The sequence below is a fragment of the Nilaparvata lugens genome, chromosome Y (assembly GCF_014356525.2).
Source record: "Nilaparvata lugens isolate BPH chromosome Y, ASM1435652v1, whole genome shotgun sequence".
Lineage (NCBI taxonomy): Eukaryota > Metazoa > Arthropoda > Insecta > Hemiptera > Delphacidae > Nilaparvata > Nilaparvata lugens.
In genome coordinates this window covers 643,764-666,829 of record NC_052519.1, presented here as the reverse complement: position 1 = coordinate 666,829, position 23,066 = coordinate 643,764, and the positions used below count along the sequence as shown (strand labels likewise).

At 35.7% G+C, this 23,066-nt stretch overlaps 1 protein-coding gene across 1 annotated transcript in view; it reads right to left on the bottom strand.

Annotated features, from left to right (window-relative positions):
- Nucleotides 1–23,066, bottom strand: part of LOC111058642 (F-box protein SKP2A) — a 46,766-nt gene that overhangs the window by 21,515 nt on the left and 2,185 nt on the right. Inside the window, exons 2-4 of the mRNA XM_039443484.1 lie at nucleotides 22,237–22,516; nucleotides 20,608–20,830; nucleotides 4,456–4,550 (exon numbers count right to left, since the gene is read on the bottom strand). Of these exons, the coding sequence (XP_039299418.1) occupies nucleotides 4,456–4,550; nucleotides 20,608–20,830; nucleotides 22,237–22,460 (542 nt within the window). The 5' untranslated portion in view covers nucleotides 22,461–22,516. The remainder of the gene's footprint in view (nucleotides 1–4,455; nucleotides 4,551–20,607; nucleotides 20,831–22,236; nucleotides 22,517–23,066) is intronic.

Genomic DNA, 23,066 nt, shown 5'->3' with positions numbered 1-23,066 from the left:
TCAAATTTAGATTTTAGTTTCTTTATTTCCTCCGACATTAGACTACATTGATTTTTTAGATTTAGTATTTCTTTTTTATGGTCTTCATCTTGTAATTTTATAATCAGTTCCAAAGATTTAATTTCTTCTACCATCCCAAACCTTTCTTCCTCAGACGTTTTTAAAGTTACTTCTAATGGTTTTTTAAATTAGTGTGGCTACTTTGTAGTTGAGCAACTTTTTCGGCTAAAGTAGTTTGAAGAACTGGGGTTTTTGGTTTTGGCGTTTTTGAATTTTGGTTTTGGGAACGCGTAAGTACTCCCGCAATGTTTACATTTCTATTATTAACCTTCGGAGTTCAAATCCCAGAAGCTAAAAATTTGCATTCCGTAATTAGTAAACAACCCATTAATAACTCGGAAGTAGGTTTAGTTCATGAGACAGAGTTGATAAACGAGTTGTATAATAAATATCCAGGTGTTTTCACAGACAAGTTAGGTTGCTATAAGGGTGAGTCAGCACGTTTAGAGTTAAAGGATAATGTTTATCCTAAGTTTTTGAAACCTAGGACCATCCCTTATGCATTGCAAGACAAAGTAAAAGCAGAAATAGAGAGGCTAGAGCAGGAAGGCATTTTGGAAGCAGTAAGCAACAGTGAATGGGGTACTCCTATTGTACCTGTAATAAAAAGAAATGGTGAATTGAGAATATGTGCCGATTTTCTTAGTTCTACTGTTAATAAATGCTTAGTTGTGAATCATCATCCAATTCCTAAAATTGAGGACTTGTTTAATAGATTACAAAAAGGTGAAAAATATTCAAAAATAGATTTGTCACAAGCTTATCAGCAAGTAAGACTTGATGAAGGATCCAAACATATTTGTACTATAAGCACTCCTTGGGGCCTTTTCAGATATAATAGACTGCCATTTGGTATTGCCTCAGCACCTGGTATTTTTCAACAAATTATGGAAAAAATTCTGGCTGGAATTCCGGGAGTAGTTTGTTTTCTTGATGACATCTTAGTAAGTGGTAAAAACTTGACAGAGCATTATGATAGGTTAACAGAAGTATGTAAGAGATTGGATGCTAATGGTTTAGCAGTAAGTAAGAATAAGTGTGAGTTTTTCAAAAAAACGGTGGAGTATTTGGGATTTATTATTAGTAAGTAGGGATTGAGAACAGCACCAAGTAAGATTGCGGCTATAACAAATGCCCCTACTCCAACTAATGTGAGTCAACTCCAAGCATTTCTGGGATTAGTAAACTATTATTGTAAATATGTGCCTAAATTAGCAACAATTGCAGCCCCTCTGCATCAACTGTTACGTAAAGATAGTGTTTTCAACTGGTCAGTGTCATGTCAACAAGCCTTTGAATTGATTAAAAGTAAATTAATTGCAGCGCCTATACTAGCACATTATGATGCTAAGTTGCCACTTCAATTAGCTACCGACTCATCAGCTTATGGTTTAGGTTGCGTACTGAGTCAGATTCAAAAAGATGGATCAGAAAAACCAATTTGTTATGCTTCTAGAACTTTGTCAAAAGCTGAGAAAGGATATTCTGTGATTGATAGAGAAGCATTGGCTATTGTTTATGGTATAAAAAGGTTAATCAGTATTTGTATGGTAATAAGTTTACATTACTAACAGACCATAAACCGTTATTATCTATATTTGGGTCGAAGAAAGGATTGCCAGTATATGCAGCTAGTAGGCTGCAAAGATATGCCTTGTTTTGACAAATTATGATTTCAATATCAAGTATATTACATCTAGAGCCAATGCCAATGCAGATTGCTTATCAAGACTTCCATTGAATGTAAAAGATTTTGTTTTTGAAAATGATAATGTGGACTATGTGGGTACATATTTACAGTTTATCACAGAAAATGACATTCCTATTGATTTTGACTGTGTGAAATTAGAAACAAGTAAAGATACACTATTAAAAAAAGTTTACAGTTATGTTATGTATGGTTGGCCAGAGGGTAAGCTTAATTCAGACATGGAAGATATGAGACCATTTTTCCAAAAGCAACATGAATTAGTTATAGAGCAGGGTATTCTGATGTGGGGACATAGGGTTATTATTCCTTCCTGTTTACGCAAAGCCTTGCTGTCAGAATTGCATTGTGGACATTTAGGCATCGTAAAAATGAAAGCTATGGCAAGGTCGTATTTTGGTGGCCAGGTATAGATGCTGATATAGAATGTTTGGCTAATAGTTGTGGAGCTTGCTTAGAACAAAGGCAACTCCCTTCTAAGAGTGTTTTACATGTGTGGGAATTTCCCAAGAAACCGTGGGAAAGAATTCATCTTGATTTCTTGGGTCCAATCAATTCACAAATTTATCTTATAATCATTGATGCACATTCTAAGTGGTTAGAAGTAGAGAAAGTGAATTCTACAGCTGCTAAAGAAACCATTTCTAAATTGAGACCTATTTTTGCTCGTTTTGGTCTCCCTCAGTACCTTATTTCAGATATGGCCCACCTTTTACATCCAATGAATTTAATGATTTTCTCAAGGCTAATGGTATTAGACATACCTTTTCACCTCCTTTTAGACCGGCGACTAATGGACAGGCCGAAAATAGTGTAAAAGTAACAAAAAAACGAATAAAATGTGCTCTTCTAGAAAATGAAAATGTGGAATTGGCTTTGTGTAGATTTTATTAGCATATCGAAATGCGATTCATGCTACTACAAATTAGAGTCCTGCTATGTTAATGTTCAATAGACCATTGAGGTCACGTTTGGATTTAATTAAACCAAATTTGCAAAGGGTTGTTTATGATAAACAAGACAAACAAGTGGAAATTATCGGGGAGGTAAGACTAGGGATTTTATTGTAGGGCAACCTGTGATTGTTAGAGACTACAGGGGACAAAGGAAATGGATTGAGGCAAACATTGTTGACAAATTAGGTCCAGTAACATATTTGGTGAAACTAAATAATGATGTATTTGGAAACGGCATGTGGATCAAATTGTTAGTGCGCATTACTCAGCTAAAGAAACAACATTCACACGTGATTTATTGTTGACACCACCGAAAGTGAGCTTAGAAGTGGGAGTTCAGAGAGATATAATTAATCTGGATAAGGCATCGCCAACTGATCACATCCCAATCCCCATTCAATCCCCTGGCAGGGAATTACCTTCCAGGATTCCACAAAACAGAAAGTCACAGCCTCAGCTGTCGGGTGAAGTGTCTAATGATAACTCCTCAGAATCAGAAATGAATAGATATCCAGTAAGGTTGAGAAAGCCAGTGGAAAGATTGAATTTGTAATAGTATTTTCATTGTTAGATTTAAATTTAAGATTCAGTTTGTAAGAGATAATTAAAAATCAATTAGTAATTATTTTTTCATAAAAACTAACTATTTTGTTATTGTAATTTGACTTGTGTTTGCATTGTTTATGATTTCGATTTTTGAGTGTCACTGGTAATAGTTCTCTTATTGTTGAAATATTTTGTAAAGTTGAAGGGAGGAATTGTAATGTATGTAGCTATGAGGTTGGCAGACGTGGTGTTTTCGCGCGCTCTGTGTGGTGATAAAGGTTATGTTGGCATGATGAATCGTAGAAACAATAAAGTGAGTTATTTAAAGTAAGTGGTTGTGTTTTATTCATGGTTATCATATTTTACATGAACAATAATGGTTATAGAATTATAGAAGAAAAATTATACCTCTCATAATACATCAAATCCAATCAAATTCTACTTACTGATACCTTGCACGCCAGGATGAGAAGCATCCTAAGCACTCCAACGGTATGAACTTGGAAGTTCACTGCCAAGTCCCTCCTTTTTCGCATTCACATTCATTAAGGTATATCCTAATTCTAATGCTCTCAAAAATGATAAATTCTCCTAGCCTGAATAATCTAATTCTAAATCTCTTAAAAATAATTATTCTACAAAATTATAATCATGATTGAATTAGTTTAAATATTCATGTCAGTTTTAGCGTCCAATCCTCTTTTGCGTCATCTGTTTATCAAATGCTTATTTGAGGAAATAATATTTACATAATTGAAAAACATAGGACTAATACAGAACTGATTTTTGAAATTATTATTAACATTCCAGTGTAGGTTTGATTGTTTTATTACTTTCAAAATATTAATCTAATATCTAATATTCTAATAATAATCTAATATTCAAATGAAAAACTAATCTATATATTTACACAATCTCTATTTTAAAAATATGAGCTCGACCATGAAGAATAAAGTTATCTGACAGTATAATGATATTATAAAAAAGATTATAATAACCTCTCATTCTAAGAGTATAAACATTATCATTCATTAGTAGTCCATGACAGCCTAACATAGTCTATATTTACAATAAGTTGCTTATTTCAGGTAAGTCCCACTTAAAGCTGTAGCCTAACTCTTTCAAATTGTATAAATGATCAAATGGCAGCTATCAATCTTCTCAAGTCCTGATGTATCAGAGGACTTCTCTTTCAAATCATCAAAGACTTCCCATTTTTCGTTGAGCCGAAAGCAGTACGCTTTGTAGTGACCAATTGACGTCACTTCAGATCCTATACCCTGAAATCCAACAACACCCCGTAGATGATAAATTACATTCTGAAGGTGCAGTTGTTTGGGAAGATCTCTCAATCTAAACGAACACTGAGATAATCTCTCTATATTGTCTTCTGTTATGTCCAGAACGAGATGGGTTTTCAGGAGATTAACTTCGACTTCACGGCTTCCACTACATAACGGGTGATTTGAAATTTCCGGATCCATTATTTTGTTCAAACTCGTTTCAAAGTTACCTACTGGTAACATTTCGAAACAGCATGTTGCTCGGACCTTCAATAAATAATGCTCGATGAATTTTTGTAAGTCGCAGATTCCATTATTTGGTATTCCCAGTTCCACCTTTATAATTGGAATGTGTCTTTCTGGCCTTGGACAGGTTGGCGAAGTGCATTTACGATTCTCGTAACCCGCTGGGAGCTCTCTCAGCACTAGAGGAATCATTACTGATGACACATTGCATTCAGCATGAATAGTATAGATCCCTAGGCTTTCGGTAATGTTTTCCATTTGAGAAAGGTTTTTGCCCTTTTTCTGTATGTAGCAGCGCTGATTCCTCTCTTTACGATTTCAATGATCATCTCCCCCAATGGCCATTCATCAGCAGCTTCTACCACATTTTTGAAAGGGTACTGTCACAATAAGAGGATGTAAGTATTTGCAAAATGGAATCAAAGGCACACGTGTTTGTTAATACATACAGCTTTCCATCAATTTTCAAAGGTAAAAGAGTTGATAAGTTTCCATTTTTTAAAACACAGATTGGTATGTATGGTTTTTTGGTCCTCAGGTCTACATGTGACCAATCACTGTTTCGTTCCAGATGTGATTTTCTTTCTCTCGTCTTAACTAGTGCTAAACCTCGCCAATTCTCAACATGTTTGAGCGACAATCTTCTATGTTGCTCTTCGTTACTGAGGTTTGAACATGAATAGCATATGAGATTACCATCCTCTTTGGTGTTATTTTCACATTTACCGTTACAAATAGAGCATTTATCATATTTTCTCGATTCCTCAATTTCTTGTGAGGGAATGTCCTCTCCCTTTCTCTTCAATTCCATTTGCCCTGATAGAGCTGGTATGTCAACCAGCATGAATGAATCAATACATCAACTTGAATTGAATTGGTTTAATTTTCAATCGAGTTGGAAATGAATTCACACCACAATCAATCATAGTCAAAAATGTCTAGACTGAAACAACATATTGTTCACTCTCTCTCACACAACTGTTTACAAGATTTTATGTTTTCGGGGCTAATACTAAGCCAGCATATTGCCCAAGACCCATCTTAGATGTAATAAGATCTCCGACTTGCTCCTCAGTCAAATTATGTTGTTTAGCCTCTATCCAATTCATATTAAAACTAACTTTTGCGTAATTCCTTACAATATCATAGGCCATTTTGTGAATGAATAATTTAAGATAATCTATGAAAGCGGGTGAACATTGCAGTCTCATGACAGCACCCTCTTCCGAATTTTTAATTGCCTCAGCTATTTCATCACGAACGCTTTTCACAGCGACTGCCATCTCGTTTTTCTTAATAAAATCTCCTATATCATTTTTAGTTGCGTACTTTTCCGCAATTTGCTCAATTAGAATAGCAATAGCATCCTTTGTAATGAATTGTTCAATACCCTCCATAATATTAGCTTTTATTGCACTCGCCATTTCAGATAATCGTTTTTCAAACTCTTCCTTTGTTGATGAGGAACTAGTCAATTTCTGCAAAGTAGATTCTAAATATTGCTTATCAATTCCCGATGGATGTGTTTCATTTACTTTAGTAAAAATTTCTGTACTAAGTTGTTTCAATTTAGTATTGAGATAGTTTCTGTCCAGCACCTCCAAATTCTTAATTTTATCCGATATGGCTTTTAATTTCTCATCTAAATAAGCTTTATCAACTTTATCATTGTTAATACTGAGCAACTGAGATGAAAAGCTGTCTGTTAAAGTTTTCTCTTCTCCTAGAGCGGATTCTAAATTTAGAGTTCTCTCTGCAATAGCTTTATCGATATTAGCACTGAAATTTTGTAATGTACTTAGAATATGTTCTCTTTCAATTATGCTCACTCCAATATTCTTTGTATTTTCCGAAACGAGTTTGGTTATTTGCGAATCTAAATAAAATTTCACAGCTTCACTGATTCCTTGTTGATTTATCGATTCGATTATCTTCTGTGTTATCGAGTCAATATCACACGTAAGATTAGCAACAGGTCCGCTAGCACTAGGCGTATCAATTCATCCAAATCGATGTAGAGTCATCGTAACACTAAACAATTAATTTTGCTTCTTTTAGCTCTTCAATTATAGACGCGATCTCCACATCATGCCCGGTGTTGCCACTAGCTTTTGAGGAATAGAGTAAATTTAATCTTTCCACTAATTCGTCAAAATTATCAAAGTATTGATAAATTCTATCATGAGAATTATTTTTTGCAAATTTCAATAAACCCCAACCCTTCTTTTTACTAAGTTTTTTACTGGGAAATAACTTTTGAATCATTTGCGATTTAATTCCCTGATTTCGTTTAACATAGCCTCTTCGATCTAAATGTATGCTTGTAAGTGTTAAGATTTTTTTATACTTATCCAGATCTCTCTGATTATAAAGATTTGAGTTTGGTCTCGCACTGAATAATAACTCAAGTAGACCATGTGTTAAACGGAATCTTTCACTATCAATATCTATATAACCGTTATCGAATATTACTTGCTGATTTCCAATATAATACACGTCATCTTTAGAATTATATGAAATTCCATAACTGATTGAATTATTCACTTTTTCCGCATGAAACGTTTTTAGATATTGTGACAGCACATCATCGTTTCTGCTAGAACCAAGTAAACTGTTTTCAAATTTAGTCGAGCTTAAAAAATTGTCTGTTGAACTCTCATAACTCTCTTCATCCCCCTCCTCATTATCATCAATATCCATACTCTCTTGTTCCTCTTTTACTTCTTCCTTTTTAGGTGTAAAATCATGATTAGAGTGCAAACTAGATTTGGTTTTTCCCAATTCAATTATAGGTTCTATTAATGGCGAAAGAGTTTTCCTATTGAATTCCTCCGTTCGTTTTTCAAAATTGACTAAGCTTTTATGCTTGTCACTGATCACCTTTCTCAATTTCTTAATCTTTTCTATTAAACTCTCCTTCTTGTTATTTACTATGCTATTTCCTCTCCTCTTCCTCCTCCTCATATGTGTTTTAGACAACATGACTGTACAAAGAATTAATCTCTACTGAACGGAAAGAATCGTGTCCAGTGAATCCCGATATTTTCCTTCCTTTATATTACATTCTTTTAAAATTGTAAGAAAATTATGCGGTTTACGATTCCAAACTGTATGACAAAGTTTACTGAAATCTTTATAAGACATATCTCCTCCAACATGATCTCTGTGAATTAATTTCAGACTCAATAAATCCATCTTAAAAATTATTATCATATTTGCGTTATCTCTAGTGAAATGTTTCTGTGTAGCTCCATAACTCTGAATTAAATATGCAGTGTCAATATTTCGATGTCGTCCCATAGTAAAATATTCTCTTATCTGTGGCACATTACTCAGTTGCAAGTCATCAAAAATTACCAAGCTATATTCAGGGATACGGTTTGGATGGGGAATTTGGCTCACATCATCTTTCATGTGAAATCTGATATTTTTCAAACCTGCAAATACCTTATTTAAAAAAACATATTTTGGTTGATATAAACTTTTGCTAAATAAGTAAATGTGCTTAAATTTTAAACCATTTTCAGCAAATACTAAATTAAATAAGAGATTTGTTTTTCCCCCAGCACTGGGAGATATAATTAACATTCTGCATTGTGAGGTAGTAGATCTCCATTTTTACAAAATGCAGGCTTTTCTTTATTTGTAATTAATTTATCAAAGTTAACAATTGGTAATTGACTCATGATTACAAACGTACAGAGCGTGATCTGATAAGGTACTGAAAATTTTTACAATAGTTAGAAGAATGACCGAGGGCATGATGACGCTACATGTATAGAGAGGCGTTCCCAGAGATTGGAATGCAGGCCAACACTCTCCACCTCCTCTCCTCCTCATCATCAGACAGATTATGGATGTTCAAAAGATTCTTATATTACAAAATGAGAACCAATGTTTGATGATGACAAATAATACTTCTAATATATTTTCAACAAATGTACATCATGATATTTACAATAAATGTTCAATAGATTATTTACAATAAATGTACATGTTATTTACAATTGAGTACAAAAGATTATTTTTCATCTAATAATTGATCTTTACTAATATAGCTAGGTTTAGAAAATCCAATCCATTTCACTAACAATCCTTTTTTATCACGTTTTAATATTTTTTCAATCAAATACACTTGTCTCTCCGTTTCGTTTAATTGCGTTTTTTTAATTTCTTCTGCATAAAACCACTAATTACTTCACCGTTTAGATCTCTCAGTGAGTAGGTTATAGGTTTGGAAGGGAAAATGGAGTGAATCACAAAATACTCTGCGCTCCAGTTTATGTTATAAGATTTATCGAAAAATAATCGTTTCTTCGAGATTCGCACGATATCGCCTAGCTTAAATTTTGGTTTTGAATTTTTCAATTTATATCGTCTATTGAATGCAGAATTCAATGACGATAAAACATGTGTACGATCTTTCCTGCGAACATCTTTAGGTTTCATTCTAATTGATGTGCACTGTAGCATTATAATCACGAACCAAACTGTCTAGATTGGTTAACCAGTTTTTGGTTCCGTGCTCAGTTAAATATCTATAAATTTTTGCTTTAAGTGTTCTAATCAGCCGTTCAACTATGGAGGCTTTCTTATCGGTAAAAACATGGTAATGTTTAATACTATATTTATCTAATAATGCTTTAACTTTTGAATTGAAGAATTCTGTTCCCTGATCTGTTTGAAACAGCTTAATGCCCTTATTTTTAGAAATAATTGGTTGGAGAGCGTTAAATACAGATTGACTTGTCTTGTCTTTTAATGGTACACAATATGCAAATTTTGTAAAACAATTAATAACAACTAAGATATATTTATAACCCTTATTAAAACGTGATAAACTTATCATTTCAATAAGGTCTGCTTGAAGGAGATCTTTTTCACTTTTCAGTTCATACTTGCGAGTGGGATAGTTCACACGCGGCACGCTATGAAGCTCTAAAGCTAGCTTAGATCTAATAATATTCATGATATTTACAACAGACAAATCAAATTAGTGGTGTTGGATGATTGTCACGACACATACTGATCAATCAGTTGAAGTGTTGAGGGTATAATGACCGAAAGGCAGAGTATTCAGACCATTTTCTTCAATGTATCTTTTATCGTCATAAGGACTCAAACAGACCTTAGCACATTCGACCTGAAACATACTATGGTTATAGGATCTTAACATACTAAATTTTTCTACATGTACACTACGTTCAAACAATGATTTCTTATACAAATTAAAATTAAGTTTTCTACATTTAACCGATGACTTTACTCCTTTTGCTACGCATTTATTTACAACCTCGTCATCATTCTCATTACAAACTAAAAAGCTGTAAAGTTTCGATCTAAGACCTATAAATTTAGAGATCGGCCTTGAGCCCGTTTCATCCTTAAACTTACCTACAACTTTATTTCTCTCCATGGAAAAGCAAGGGTGGGCAGGTGGATAGTTAGAAGTATCGAAAAGGGTCAAATTTTCTCTAATCAACTGATACACATCTTCGACTTTTAGGTTTAGAAGAAAACTGTCGGTATCGGTCATACAGAGTTCTACGCGGTTCCAGGGTACGATTTTTTGTAATTTGCAATAGAAAAAATCGTACATATGGAATTTACTCAACTCCAGTACGGAAAAGCCGGAATAGACAGGTTTGTTCATTTTAAGTTCCAACTTGCGAGAGAAAACCGCGATCACGTCCGGACTAATTATTTGCCAGCGTTTGCATAACGGATTTGAAATGTACTTGTCTAATCGTTTTTCGTCTGTAATAATTTTAACATTCATATGTTTCCGAACTGATTGTATAGTTTTTCCAAATATCAAGTTACAACAGGCCTTAAAGAAGGATATTTCAAATTTATTTTTCGCGTTCTGTCTATTCCGGATATTGAAGTCGATGTAGCTTTTCAGCCAGGGAGATTGGGAAAAACTAATGACGCGATGCACTTTCAATAATTTCAAACCGAGCTGAAGGTAGAGTTTTAAATTGACATAGTGTACAATGTACTTTTCACGGTTAAAAAGTGTGTTCATGAGTTTTCTGGTCACTCCCTGACCGTTCTCATTTGTCTGATACTCGGACAGCAATTCCCGCGGTGGAGTTAAGTGTAGCGGCGCGAGAGGGAAGCTGGCATGCTTATCGTGTAAATCTTTCGGGTACTCGAGATCACATTCAATTACGTAACCAGTTCCTGAATTGCTGTCCAAATTCGCGAAATCAAGTTTGGAAATTTCTTCCTCTGTGAGGAATTTGAAATTTCCAACAGGGAGGGGTCTGCTCATAGCTTCCGAGTATAAACTGTTTGCATCGATATAAAGCAGATAATTAGACGGTTTTGAAGGATCGTATGTTTCGGGTAGATGTTTGTTATTTGCTTCGCAATAACGTTTACCGATAAATGACACCCCACCCCTCATCCCCGCCTCAAACATAAGATGCATGTCCGGATCTGTAAGTAATTGCAGTTCGACTTTAGTGTGTTTCAGCATGCAATTCCAGGTGAAGTGCGCGAGAGAAAGAAAATGGGTCACATCAAGACCGTATGAGCTAAAAAGCGTAGACCTCATGGATTCAAAAACTACCGCTAATAGCATTACGTCCAAACATAAATAAAAATCGTGATATTCACCCAGATTTTTCAGCTTGAATGTTGAGAACACTCTTTGCGCATGCTCATATTCTTCGCGAGACAGAGGTGTATCAGTTAAGTCGTTATGAAAACATTCAATGGGAGGGAGCGATGTTTCCGCGAATTTTTCGGGACAGCTCATGTACGAGTAGGGATATACTCCTTTTTTCAACAAGAGCTGTCTGTGTTCGCGAGGTGGATCATGAAACACCGAAAATAATCGTTCGAACTTCTTTTCCATGTCTGTACTTTCTACCAAATTACGCACCAATACTTCCAAGGATTCAGACATAAACTTGTAGGAATCTAAAAATTTAATTTTGCCTACTGAAAGTGTCAAAAATCTCTCTGACGTATTTGCGATGCAGGAATTTCTTTTTTACATTTACCGAGCGATTTCAGAATAAAATGCGAATCAAAACCGGAGAAATTATGAAAATAACACGAAATGTACTCCGGAGTACGAGCTGTTAAATTGCAAGAAACATGTGCTGCACATAGGTAATTACCGGTTTCATGTGCATGGTGACGACATTTAATATCGGTTTCTGAGAACGGTTCAGCACAAAGCCCGCAGTTTACTGAATTTTGAAATTCGCGCTCTTCACTTTCGGACAAATGTTGCATCGGAATTTCACGTTTCATATCCTCATACAAAATTTCGCCAAGATCTGTAATTTCCTGAAGAAATTTCTCCATGATTTTTTCGTCTAAACTACTCGATCTATGGAGTACAGGTCCATAGGCGATTTCTCCGTTTACATCTATAACAACGAAACAATACCCGCAAGGAATATGCCGCGCCGTTTTCTTTGTGTAACTACGAGTAACTTCATCAGAATCGGAATCATCATCATCATCATCATCAATATTCACAACGTATGTTTCTAAATCCGCGTAAATTGTGTACTTTTTCTTTAACGTCGCGCCTAGTTTCTTGAATTTAATTGTCTCTCCGCGTTTAGGATATGAAACGCGCTGAGATTCAAACTTGGAACAAAGTTCCATATGTTTCAACAAATTTGCTTTCCAGTCACAATTTTTAGTTTTGTTTGATATGAACCGGTGAAAACAGAAATTGCATACATGTACTTGACCCTTGTGTTTTGAAAGGTGACAGAAAAGACGCGATAAACCGTTTTTCCCGTTCGCGGTATTTACTAAACAATAATGAGTTTTTCCTGCATCGCCTTTCAACATTAAAAGATTAATTTGGTGTTTACGAGTGCGGAAAATGCTTGTACGGAAGGGGAAAAACTTTTTGTTGTCATACGCGATGACGTGAATTGCAATGTCCGGATTGAGTATTTCAAATTTCTTAATATCGCGTGTCGTCACCGGGAAATTTACACCTCGCATATTGAGTGTGTGAGCAAACTTGCTCAAATACTTTACAGTCAAGTCCGAGTTCCTTGGCTTCTGATGGAAATACGCGAGCACTGACCATAAAAAACATTTTTCGTCAGAGAGATTTTTGACATTTATAATACATTTTTTGTTTTTCAAAAACTGGGGTGTTTGAATGAAACTGGATGTGTATATAGGATTAAATTTAATCACGTTCACATCCAGTGATTCAATTTTCTTTAGCACCCATCCACTCCCATGTCTTACGAAATTTTCGAAAGATGAGAGGATTTTTCTCACAGCCAAGAAAAAATGCTCATTAAAATCTTCATAGTTCTCAAGCACGTTTAGCGCTATGTTGGAGTAACTATGTAGATTTATTAGAGATGAAACAGACTCATCAACCTTGTCATCCAGCACCACTAATTTATACAATAAAACGTTTAAAACTATGTACCACTTTACATTTGCATCATACTGTGCCGCATGCTCCCTAATTATCTCGAAAACTCGAGTTTTCGACCTCTCAAGCACATTCTCAATGTCAATATCCTCGTCATCGAGGGTAATGCGATGGCGGACTGCGCTTGAATTGATGCCACGAAGTCTGCGTTCCCTCGGCATGATGCTGAAAAAACAAAAGAATAATGATCAGGATGGCATAGGCAATTAATAGTGTAAAGGAGTACAATTCACAATCAGTTGTGAATTAGCATTCACAATGTTATCACAAGGACAGATAATGTTGCATGAAAGATTGAGATTATTAACATTCGATAAAAGATGGTTGAAATCTTCTCCGCATTTGTCCGCGGAAAACATGGCGAAAGAGGGATTTATATTCGCGTGTGAACCGGACATTGTACGCTGCGTATTTTGTTCAATTTTTTTAGGAGATTGGGAGCAAAATGATGTTGTAGCCAACGAACATGCAAAGTTTAGCCCGAACTGTAGAAGGAAAGGAAATATAACAATTGAAGAGGAGAATTACGATAATAATATTCTACGAGAATATGAAGAAAGATATTTATCATTTACCAATATGCCAGAAGATTTATCTGTACAAGGAGAGTACTTTGAAAAACTACCTCCACACCATCTACATTGTTACATTTGCAAACCATTAACTGATAGAGCAGACTATTTTGCAAGAAATGGTTATTTCTTACATAACTATCACTATCTACAATGTGTGTTTTGTAAATATATTATCGTTGAACCATTTGAAAAAGTAATGCATTTACCGTTTTGTTTATATGCTGATGAGTGTAAGAAAAAAGAAGAAGAAGAAGAAGCTCATCATACAGATGAAGCGAAAAAATCACAAGCATGCAGTATAATGTAGAAGGTTTTTTATCCTCCGAGGACAAGAACTGTCCTCGGAGGATAAAAACTGTGCTCGGAGGAGAAAATCGAAGTAAAAATGTACTTACATGTACTGGTTGATGCTGCGTGAATCTCCTCGAGTGTAGAGGTGTAGATAGCGGCCTATGCTACAGGTGTAGATAGCGGTCTATGGTACAGGTGTAGATAGCGACCTATGGTATGATTGATTCCTCTCAGGTGTAGATACTGCCTTTGACTCCTCGAGTTGAGAGGTGAGAAAATGCTGTGAAAACAATGAAATATTTAATAACTGTAACCAAATATATATAAGTAGAGTACTATAAAGTACAATAAATTATCGCTAGAGTGTGCTTTTCATAATAATAATAATAATAAGCTAGAGCAAGCTAATCTGTTAGTAGTGATCTTGTCTTTGCTGATACAACATCAAGCTACTGTACTGAGATGGATAATGTGTTTGGTGCGGGATCAGTGGAGTCTGAGTTGAAGTCTTCAGATTTGTGCGTTCAATTCATTATAGATAGACATTTTAATCAATTAAGTGAATACCATTCTGTTCCTTTAGAAAAAATGAGATATCAATATAAATTAAGTGAACTCTTGGACATGCACCTAGATATATTGGACCAGTTAGCAGAAAAAGGATGGACAAATCTACAATATTTAACTTTTGTGAGAGATTATGAAAAATTAGGAGTTTGGCATAGTGATAACTATAATCATATTCTTGTTTGTGAAATAGAATTAAGAAGGTTATAATAGAAAACAATGCTTATTTAACAAAAGAACAATTAATAAACTTATCTGGATTTTTTTACGAGATTCTTCAGATGAAACAGGCTTAGAACAAGATTGACAAAGAAAGATCAAAATCAAGTATGTGTGCAATATTGTAAATAAATGAAATGCATCAACTTTGCTACTGGTGGTTAAATATTAAAATGCGTTATCTCATTGATGATAGAAAACACTGACAAGATAAGATTCATGTTTGAAAAATGAGCTCCTCTTACTTCCATGTTGAAGGATCTAACATGGAGAACAATATTGTCCTCGGAGAAGAGGAAAATTTAAGTAAAAATGAACTTACATGTGTTGATTTGACGAAATGAAATAATCGGATATGCTTCTCTCAGCTCCTCGACTCGGTTCAGGTATTGTTCCAGCTTAGCTCCTCGGCTATGATTTTCTCGATGCAGGTAAGTTTCCCTCACGAGAGCACAACTGCTTATGAGACCGAGTTGTGAGGTGAGAAAATGCTGTGAAAACAATGAAATATTTAATAACTGTAACCAAATATATATTATAAAAATCAATTTAGTGTTATTTCACAAAAATATGAGAATGTAACAAAAATTTTTACTTACAATCAATAATGTTAGCGTCGAGCTAAACCTCTGTGGAGTATGCAGTGCTCGCCAATTGTGATAGCCCTCCTCGGCAGCTAGTACGTGTAGACAAGTGCACTCAATCACTCTCCACTACGCAAGCTGCATTAAGTGATAAGAAATTAAAAATGTGTTTTTATATATAGCTTGATGTATGCACGCACAAGCTGACATCACTCGGTCGCTCACTCAGTCAAGGCCGGGCAACGCCCTCCCGACCTTCACAAGGCCGCCCGAGGAGCAGAATGGATTCACTTTAACTGGCAGTATAGGAATGACGGATTAAAAAGGAACTCACGACTGATTTCTCTTTCACATGGCTTTTGCAATAGAGGAAAAAGCGGCAACGTGCCAGGGGGGGCCCGAGTTGGGTACAAGTCAGTCTGCTGCTTGTGTGAGAGAGAGAGTCATTTGGTTCTAATCGTTCAAACTGATAAGACGAGAAAATGACTGCTTATTTTGATTGCGCAAGCTTTAATGAATTCTCAATTGATGCAGACCAGCAAGTCAATTGGGGATTTGACCATTTTCCTTTTGATTGGTTTAGAGTAACAAATGTAACATTTCCCGATAATGGTGAAATTCACCTTGAAATTATAGATATTGATAGTGAGGGGGACTTTAAGGAAATTATCAAATTGCCGAATGAGTATTCTCTAGTACTAAACAAGCATAAGCTTAAAAGTTTTCTTTCTCGGTCGTGGGAACTAAATGTCAGTGGAAATAGAATTTTCCTAAGAGAACTGTACCGATATTGATGATGATGATTTGTCCACACCAAGTGATATAGGTCTGAGGATATCTATAGCCATTTTTGGAATGCTTGTTCATACTAAATTTACTATAGATATTCTCGGAGAACACACTTACCAAAAAAAAAAAGTAACGCCTGCGGTTTGTACAGCACATAGAAAATTTCAATATAAATTTGTGAAATTTTTCTTAACTGTCGGGTGGAAAGCAAACCAATTGTATTAATTTGCAATCATTTTAATTTTACAGTATAAAGATGTAACAGATTCACTCAGTATAAAGATGTAGAAATATGGATTCACTTCAACTGGCAGTATAGGAAGGCAGGATTAAAAAGGAACTCACGACTGATTTCTCTTTCACATGGCTTTCATAATAGAGGAAAAAGCAGTAGCGAGTAAGCGAGAATAGGAGATAACGCATGGGGCCATCTGTTTTTTTCCACCTAGTAGTTTGCACAATCTTTAAGCTTATGCGAGAGACAGAGAAACGATGGGTGTATCACACTCTCTTGTACCCTCCGAATTATTCAATTTGCAATCACTTTATAATTTTACAGTATAAAGATGTAACAGATTCACTCAGTATGAAGATGTAACAGATTCACTTTAATCTGTCAGTAGATACAGTATAAGTTATTAGATGTATTAATTTGCAATCACTTTATAATTTTACAGTATAAAGATGTAACAGATTCACTCAGTATAAAGATGTAACAGATTCACTTTAATTTGACAGTAGAGAATTTTTCCCTCAAAGGGAAATTATTTTTTCCCTCATCTAGCATTCACTTTAATTTGACAGTATAGCATTAGATGTAGAAATATGGATTCACTTTAATTTGACAGTATAGCATTAGATGTAGAAATATGGATTCACTTTAATCTGTCAGTATAGCATTAGATGGATTCACTTTAATCTGTCACTATAGAGAGAGGGAATTTTTCCTCCAAAAAGGGAAATTTTTTTTCCCTCACTGAGAGAGAGAGAGATATATCTCTCTCTCTTTTCAACCCCCTCGTCCTCACTGGGAGAGGGGAGATAAGATAAGGAGAGGGAGAGGGAGAAGGAGAAGGAGAGGGAGAGGGAGAGGGAGAAGGAGAGGGAGAGGGGGAGTTTGCGCATGCGCAAACTCTAGATTGGGAGGGGGAAGGGGGAGGGGGAGGGGGATTTGCGCAAAAATTTTTCCTTATTTCTCGGTAATTGCGCAAAAAAACCCGTCTATCCCCACTAATCATAGCTACTAATGCATGTATCTAAATTTATTTGCTTCCTTCTACGCTAACTTCACCGCTCCACTATGTCCTGACACATTTAAATATATGCATTATTTTTCGTCACTCTCAGCTACCTTCTCTGATACCCTTTACCTTCACTTAGTTTCGACTCGATCGGCTTTTGTCTGTTTGTTTGTACCGCAGTTACAGTCGCAGTTCTTGTCCGATTTGGATGCAATTTGGTATACAAGTTCTTTGAAAAAAGGCGCAGAAACGTATGTGTAACGATTTTTGATAAGACCTCCGGTTTTAATATAAATTGTGCCGCTTTAAAATGTGCTGTATTGAATGAATGGTATCGTTGGAATGCTATCGATAGAGGACAAGAGTTGTCAGCGGTAACCTTGAAACGTTTGAGCCGCTCCAAATCATACTGTATTTATTAATTGAATAAAACTTTTTACTTGATTGCACCCATTTCTTCTCCCCTTTCCAACACGATATTTCCCTGTTTCATAGATGAATAGTTTCTAGACCTACCGAACCGGCCGGAGACATCACAGCTTAGTTAGCTCTTGTTTTCGTTTTAGTATGAGATCGGAAAACGACTTGTGAGCATAAACATTCTGCATAGGCATAACAAGCCGCCATAACATTGAATCCACTTTTCATGAAAAACATTATTAGCAACCTCCTGTCATTGTCACCAACAAACCCATGTTATTTAGAATCATTTCCGTCTCACTATCGTCTGTTAGACGATTCATAGTCTAAATTGCCTACTGCATATTCCATTCTTCTGTCATTTGACCGATTTCTTATAATTAATTGTTAGAAAATTTGTAATATTGTAAATATGTGGGCGATATGATGGTACCTCCTTGAGAGACATTTATAAGTCCGGTGTCCCTGGAAACAATGTCTTTAGCACTTTCAATGGAGAAAATAATAATTGACATGGATAAATCTTCACAATATACTGTACTTCCTTAATGGCCCTTCTCATTAGTTTGAAAGTTGTAGGCTATTCATAAGCGAGGTCTACTGTTCGCAGAACTACTAGTTAGATCGAGAGTTGTATTCATGAGCGAGGTCTACTGTTCGCAGAACTACTAGTATAGTTGAAGTATTGTAGATTGGAAGTTATTGTGAAGTAAATGGTTGGAGTATACGAATAATTAAGAAACTAATACCACAGAGAAAAGATAGCTTAAGAAGATATCCCATGGTATAGGGCGTTTTATGTTCCAAATTCCACTTCCACTCAAGCCGATAGTCTACTACTTCTTTTTCGTGAAGCTATGAGACGCTGGTAGTCTATCATACTGTGTCTATCACACTCTCATCCCGGCCAAAATATTATATATATATATATATAGCGTATGGCATTTCCTTATTCGTAAGTCCTTGTAATTTCGCACTGATTACAAGTGCACGTCCAAATTTAAAATGTACTGGATCGCCTGAGGGCTTGCCACAGTAAAGTCATTACTGTCACTCAGGTAGGCACGTCTGTCACATTCATAGACAATGTGTTTCATTGTCTGGTGTTTCATTGTCTGCAATGGAGCTCCACAATCGCATCCTGGAGAGTCTATAAAGCCCCATTTGAAAAGAGATGCTTTGCATCTACCGTGCAATGTTCGGATTCGGTTTAATGTGACCCATGCGTGTCTAGGAAGGTCAAATCCTGGTGGCCTGGTGCACTGTCTGAGAGCATCTGGAATTATAGGGGGTGCCTCCTCTCTCCATCTCTCCATCAAACAAAAGTTCTCACTCTTGAGGCGCTCTGCCAGCTTTATTGTTGGCTTTCTGGATTTGAGGTTCCTCATGTTCAGGTCTGGGATTATTATGCACAGGTCTGTATTATGCACATTATTTGACAGTAAGGAACAATGCAGAAGTCAATGCAAAGTCTAGAAGGATTAGCTAGCTGGGCCATGTGCAACGAATGGAGCAAAACAGAACACAGAAACAGATGCTTGTTAGACGAATGGAAGGAACCAGGAGAAGAGGTCACCCCAAAACCCTCTGGCTTCAAGAAGTGGAGAAAGATCTGGCGTGCTTGGGGGTGAGAAACTGGAGGAGACGAGCAGGTGATAGAGATGATTGGAGGCGAATTGTTGAGGAGGCCAAGGTCCACGTGGGGCTGTAGCGCTTAGTAAGTAAGTAAATAAGTTGACATTAATTGACCGAGCGAAGTGAGGTCTAAGATTCAAGTCGACGGTTTGGCATTTTTCTTAATGTTTTAATGTTTATATGTTGCGCATTTACGGCGAAACGCTGTAATAGATTTTCATGAAATTTGACAGGTATATTCCTCTTTTAATTGCGCGTCGACGTATATACAAAGTTTTTGGAAATTTTGCATTTCACGGATAATATAAAAGGAAAAGATGCCTCCTTCATACGCCAATATTTGAGTAAAAATCAGACTATAGGATTATTCATCATAAATCAGCTGTCGAGTGGGATTATAAATTACATGCCATGACGCATAAAAATTCAATATCTCAATGAAACTTGGTAAAAAACCAGCTGCTGTGTAGACTATTAATTGTATGCCTCATTAAATGCAATTTTTATATAAATTGTATTATAAATTACATGCCATAATGCATACAATTCAATATCTCAATGAAACTTGGTAAAAAACCAGCTGCTGTGTAGACTATTAATTGTATGCTTCATTGAATGCAATTTTTATGCACTATTAAACGAACTATTGATTCCGTACAATAACGCATGCAATCAATAATTAAAATAACATAGTATTGTCTCTCGAACTTTCTCTGCTTTGAACTCGGGCTGTCCTATTGCCAGTAAGTCTTGAAGGTGATTAGATTTTGATGTTAGCATTTTTGATACACCAACCCCAACAGCCATTAGCCATTTTCACACCGATATCTCGTCGACATGACATACAGACAGGATTTACTCTGATGGACAGTATAAGAGGAGGCTGCGAGGTCTACTGTTCACAGAACTACGAGTTGACTTGAGTTAGCAAAATTGGCTTGAAATTTCGAACATGAACGATCTATATTTTCACTCAATCATGATAGTAATATTGAAAATGATATCATGGGATATCTTCTTAATATGCTATATTTTCTCCATGCTATTACTAACCTCTTTTGCTTCGTTGAAGAGTTCACAATAATTGTAAAGAGCATAGGCTTTACACCCCATCACCATGTACTCCATTGCTTTGAAAATGGTTACGAACAGATATTCCTGGCAGTTACTATTCTTGTGGTCTTTCAACAACTGCTCACAGTCCCGTATCTTTTGCAATCCAGTGCTATTGTCATATTTCATCAACTCTTGCGCTATTATCAGCTGCAGATTCAAACTGAAATCATACCGAAATAGCACAAATTACATGAATCGAATTCTATAAGATTATTTTCAAGAACGGGAAGAGATAGGAACATAGATAGGTTCAATGTGTGAGAATGTAATAAGATAATGAATGAATATTCTACTGTGTTGCATATCTATACTTTTCCACTATTGTAATACAACTTGATTTTAGAAACACTATTCATTATTTTTTTATTACAATACCTATCACTAGTAGTTCTGTGAACAGTAGACCTCACGCAGTATCCTCATCCACAAGTACCTGATGTCAACTGTTTTAGATGTTAACAAACTCAGTTCACGTTTGAATTTGTATTCCAAATGATATAATTCATCCAGTTCCGTGATGATCTTTCTATCTGATGAAAATTAATTTTTTAGAATCAAAAATATTATAATTTCTCCAGCATTATTTAGTTGATATGTTTATTTTTATTCACCAATTAAATTAGTTTTTTCGAATGTGAGAATATTGATACTGATGGGCACGCATATAATACAATGACTGCAAAACAAAATATTGAAACCAAAGACCTTAAAGCTGCGATAAGACCAAATTTATTTAAAAAATGTTAATAACTCAATCCTTATAGATTATATTAGATTGAACATAACTTATCATACACACGATGAACATAGACCTATGTGTTTGTCAACTTTCGTTCAATCTAATAGAATCTATAAGGATTAAGTTATAACCATTTTGTTAATAACTTTGGTGTAAACTCAGCTTAAAGATGCATACCTCTTGAATGTCTTTGATTGAAACTATAGACCTTATACAAATACAGTAAAAGACTGGCTTCTCCACACATCTGTGTAATCACTTGTCAGCTGATTTATGATGAATAATTCTATAGTCTGATTTTTACTCTAATATTGGCGTATGAAGGAGGCTCCTTATTCCTTTTATATTATCCTTGAAATGCAAAATTTCTAAAAACCTTGTATATACGTCGACGCGCAATTTAAAAAGGAACATACCTGTCAAATTTCATGAAAATCTATTACCGCGTTTCGCCGTAAATGCGCAACATAAAAACATATAAACATTAAGAGAAATGCCAAACCGTCGACTTGAATCTTAGACCTCACTTCGTTCGGTCAACAAAAAGTAACATTACACATATTCAAGCTCTTTCGAGCAAATCTCTTCAAAGTAGGAAACTTATCAGCTCAGCCAATATGATGAATCTCAACAACTGAAAACTTTTGAATCTCTTTTCTAGCCAAGATCTACCCATCCATATCCGTGTCCCGTTCCAGCTAGTGCCGGGTCTAGGTATGAACAATGCCTCTCCATCTTTCTCGGTCTTCCCACCATCTCGACCTATCCAAGATAATGAAAAAAAAAATCATTGAAACCTTTGAATCTCTTCAAATAAGGAAACTTACTTTAAAAATTTGAAATCGGTGTGCTCGACTAGTTCTTCTATCTTTTCGTTGAGTCTAGAAACAACCGCCTCTGGAGTCTCACTTTGAGGAGCCAACTGCATCAAGTCCCAATCAAAGTGAATGTCCAACAGCTTCACTTTTGTCTCCACCAATGAATCATTCTTGACTGGATTCATTTCATTCATTAGTTTTCTGATATCGTCATCCAGCTGGTGAGTAGTCATTTTACTAGATGAAAAACGGATCACGGTCTATCGCCTGGTTGTTACTTTCCCAAGAGCTCTTCTGAAGAAGAAAAGCGAATGTATTGCTTCTGAAGAACTCGGAAGTCGTCGCAATGAAATTATCAAATTAACTCTTTGCAGGACCAACGCGAATGTAGATGAGCTTGCCACCAGGCAGAGTTTTTATGCATATGATCCAAGAGGGAGCCATAGTTTGGATGTGCCTTTTCAGAGGCTGAGTAGGACACGAACTGGCCTTGCCCACCTATCTACAGACTTTTCAACAAGCTTCTAATAACAGCAAGAGACCTGTCGACCAGGCAATTTCAAGGCATTTCTGAGGAGATTGCTAGTGGAGACCCCATTGTATTCTATCATTCAGTGTTAAAGTGTTGGCTTAAAGAAAACCCCCTCTATGAGTTACATGAGTTCTTGGAAGTCACAGTGACCATGCCATCATCTTGAAAACTCAAGTTTATAGTCATTACTTACGTCTAGAGAAGTTTATTCTTATATTTTTTGACACAACTAACCGACTCCCCTGGTCTTGGTGAAGAATAAGTGTTTTCAATGTGTATCAGCATAGAGAAACGATAGCATAAGTAG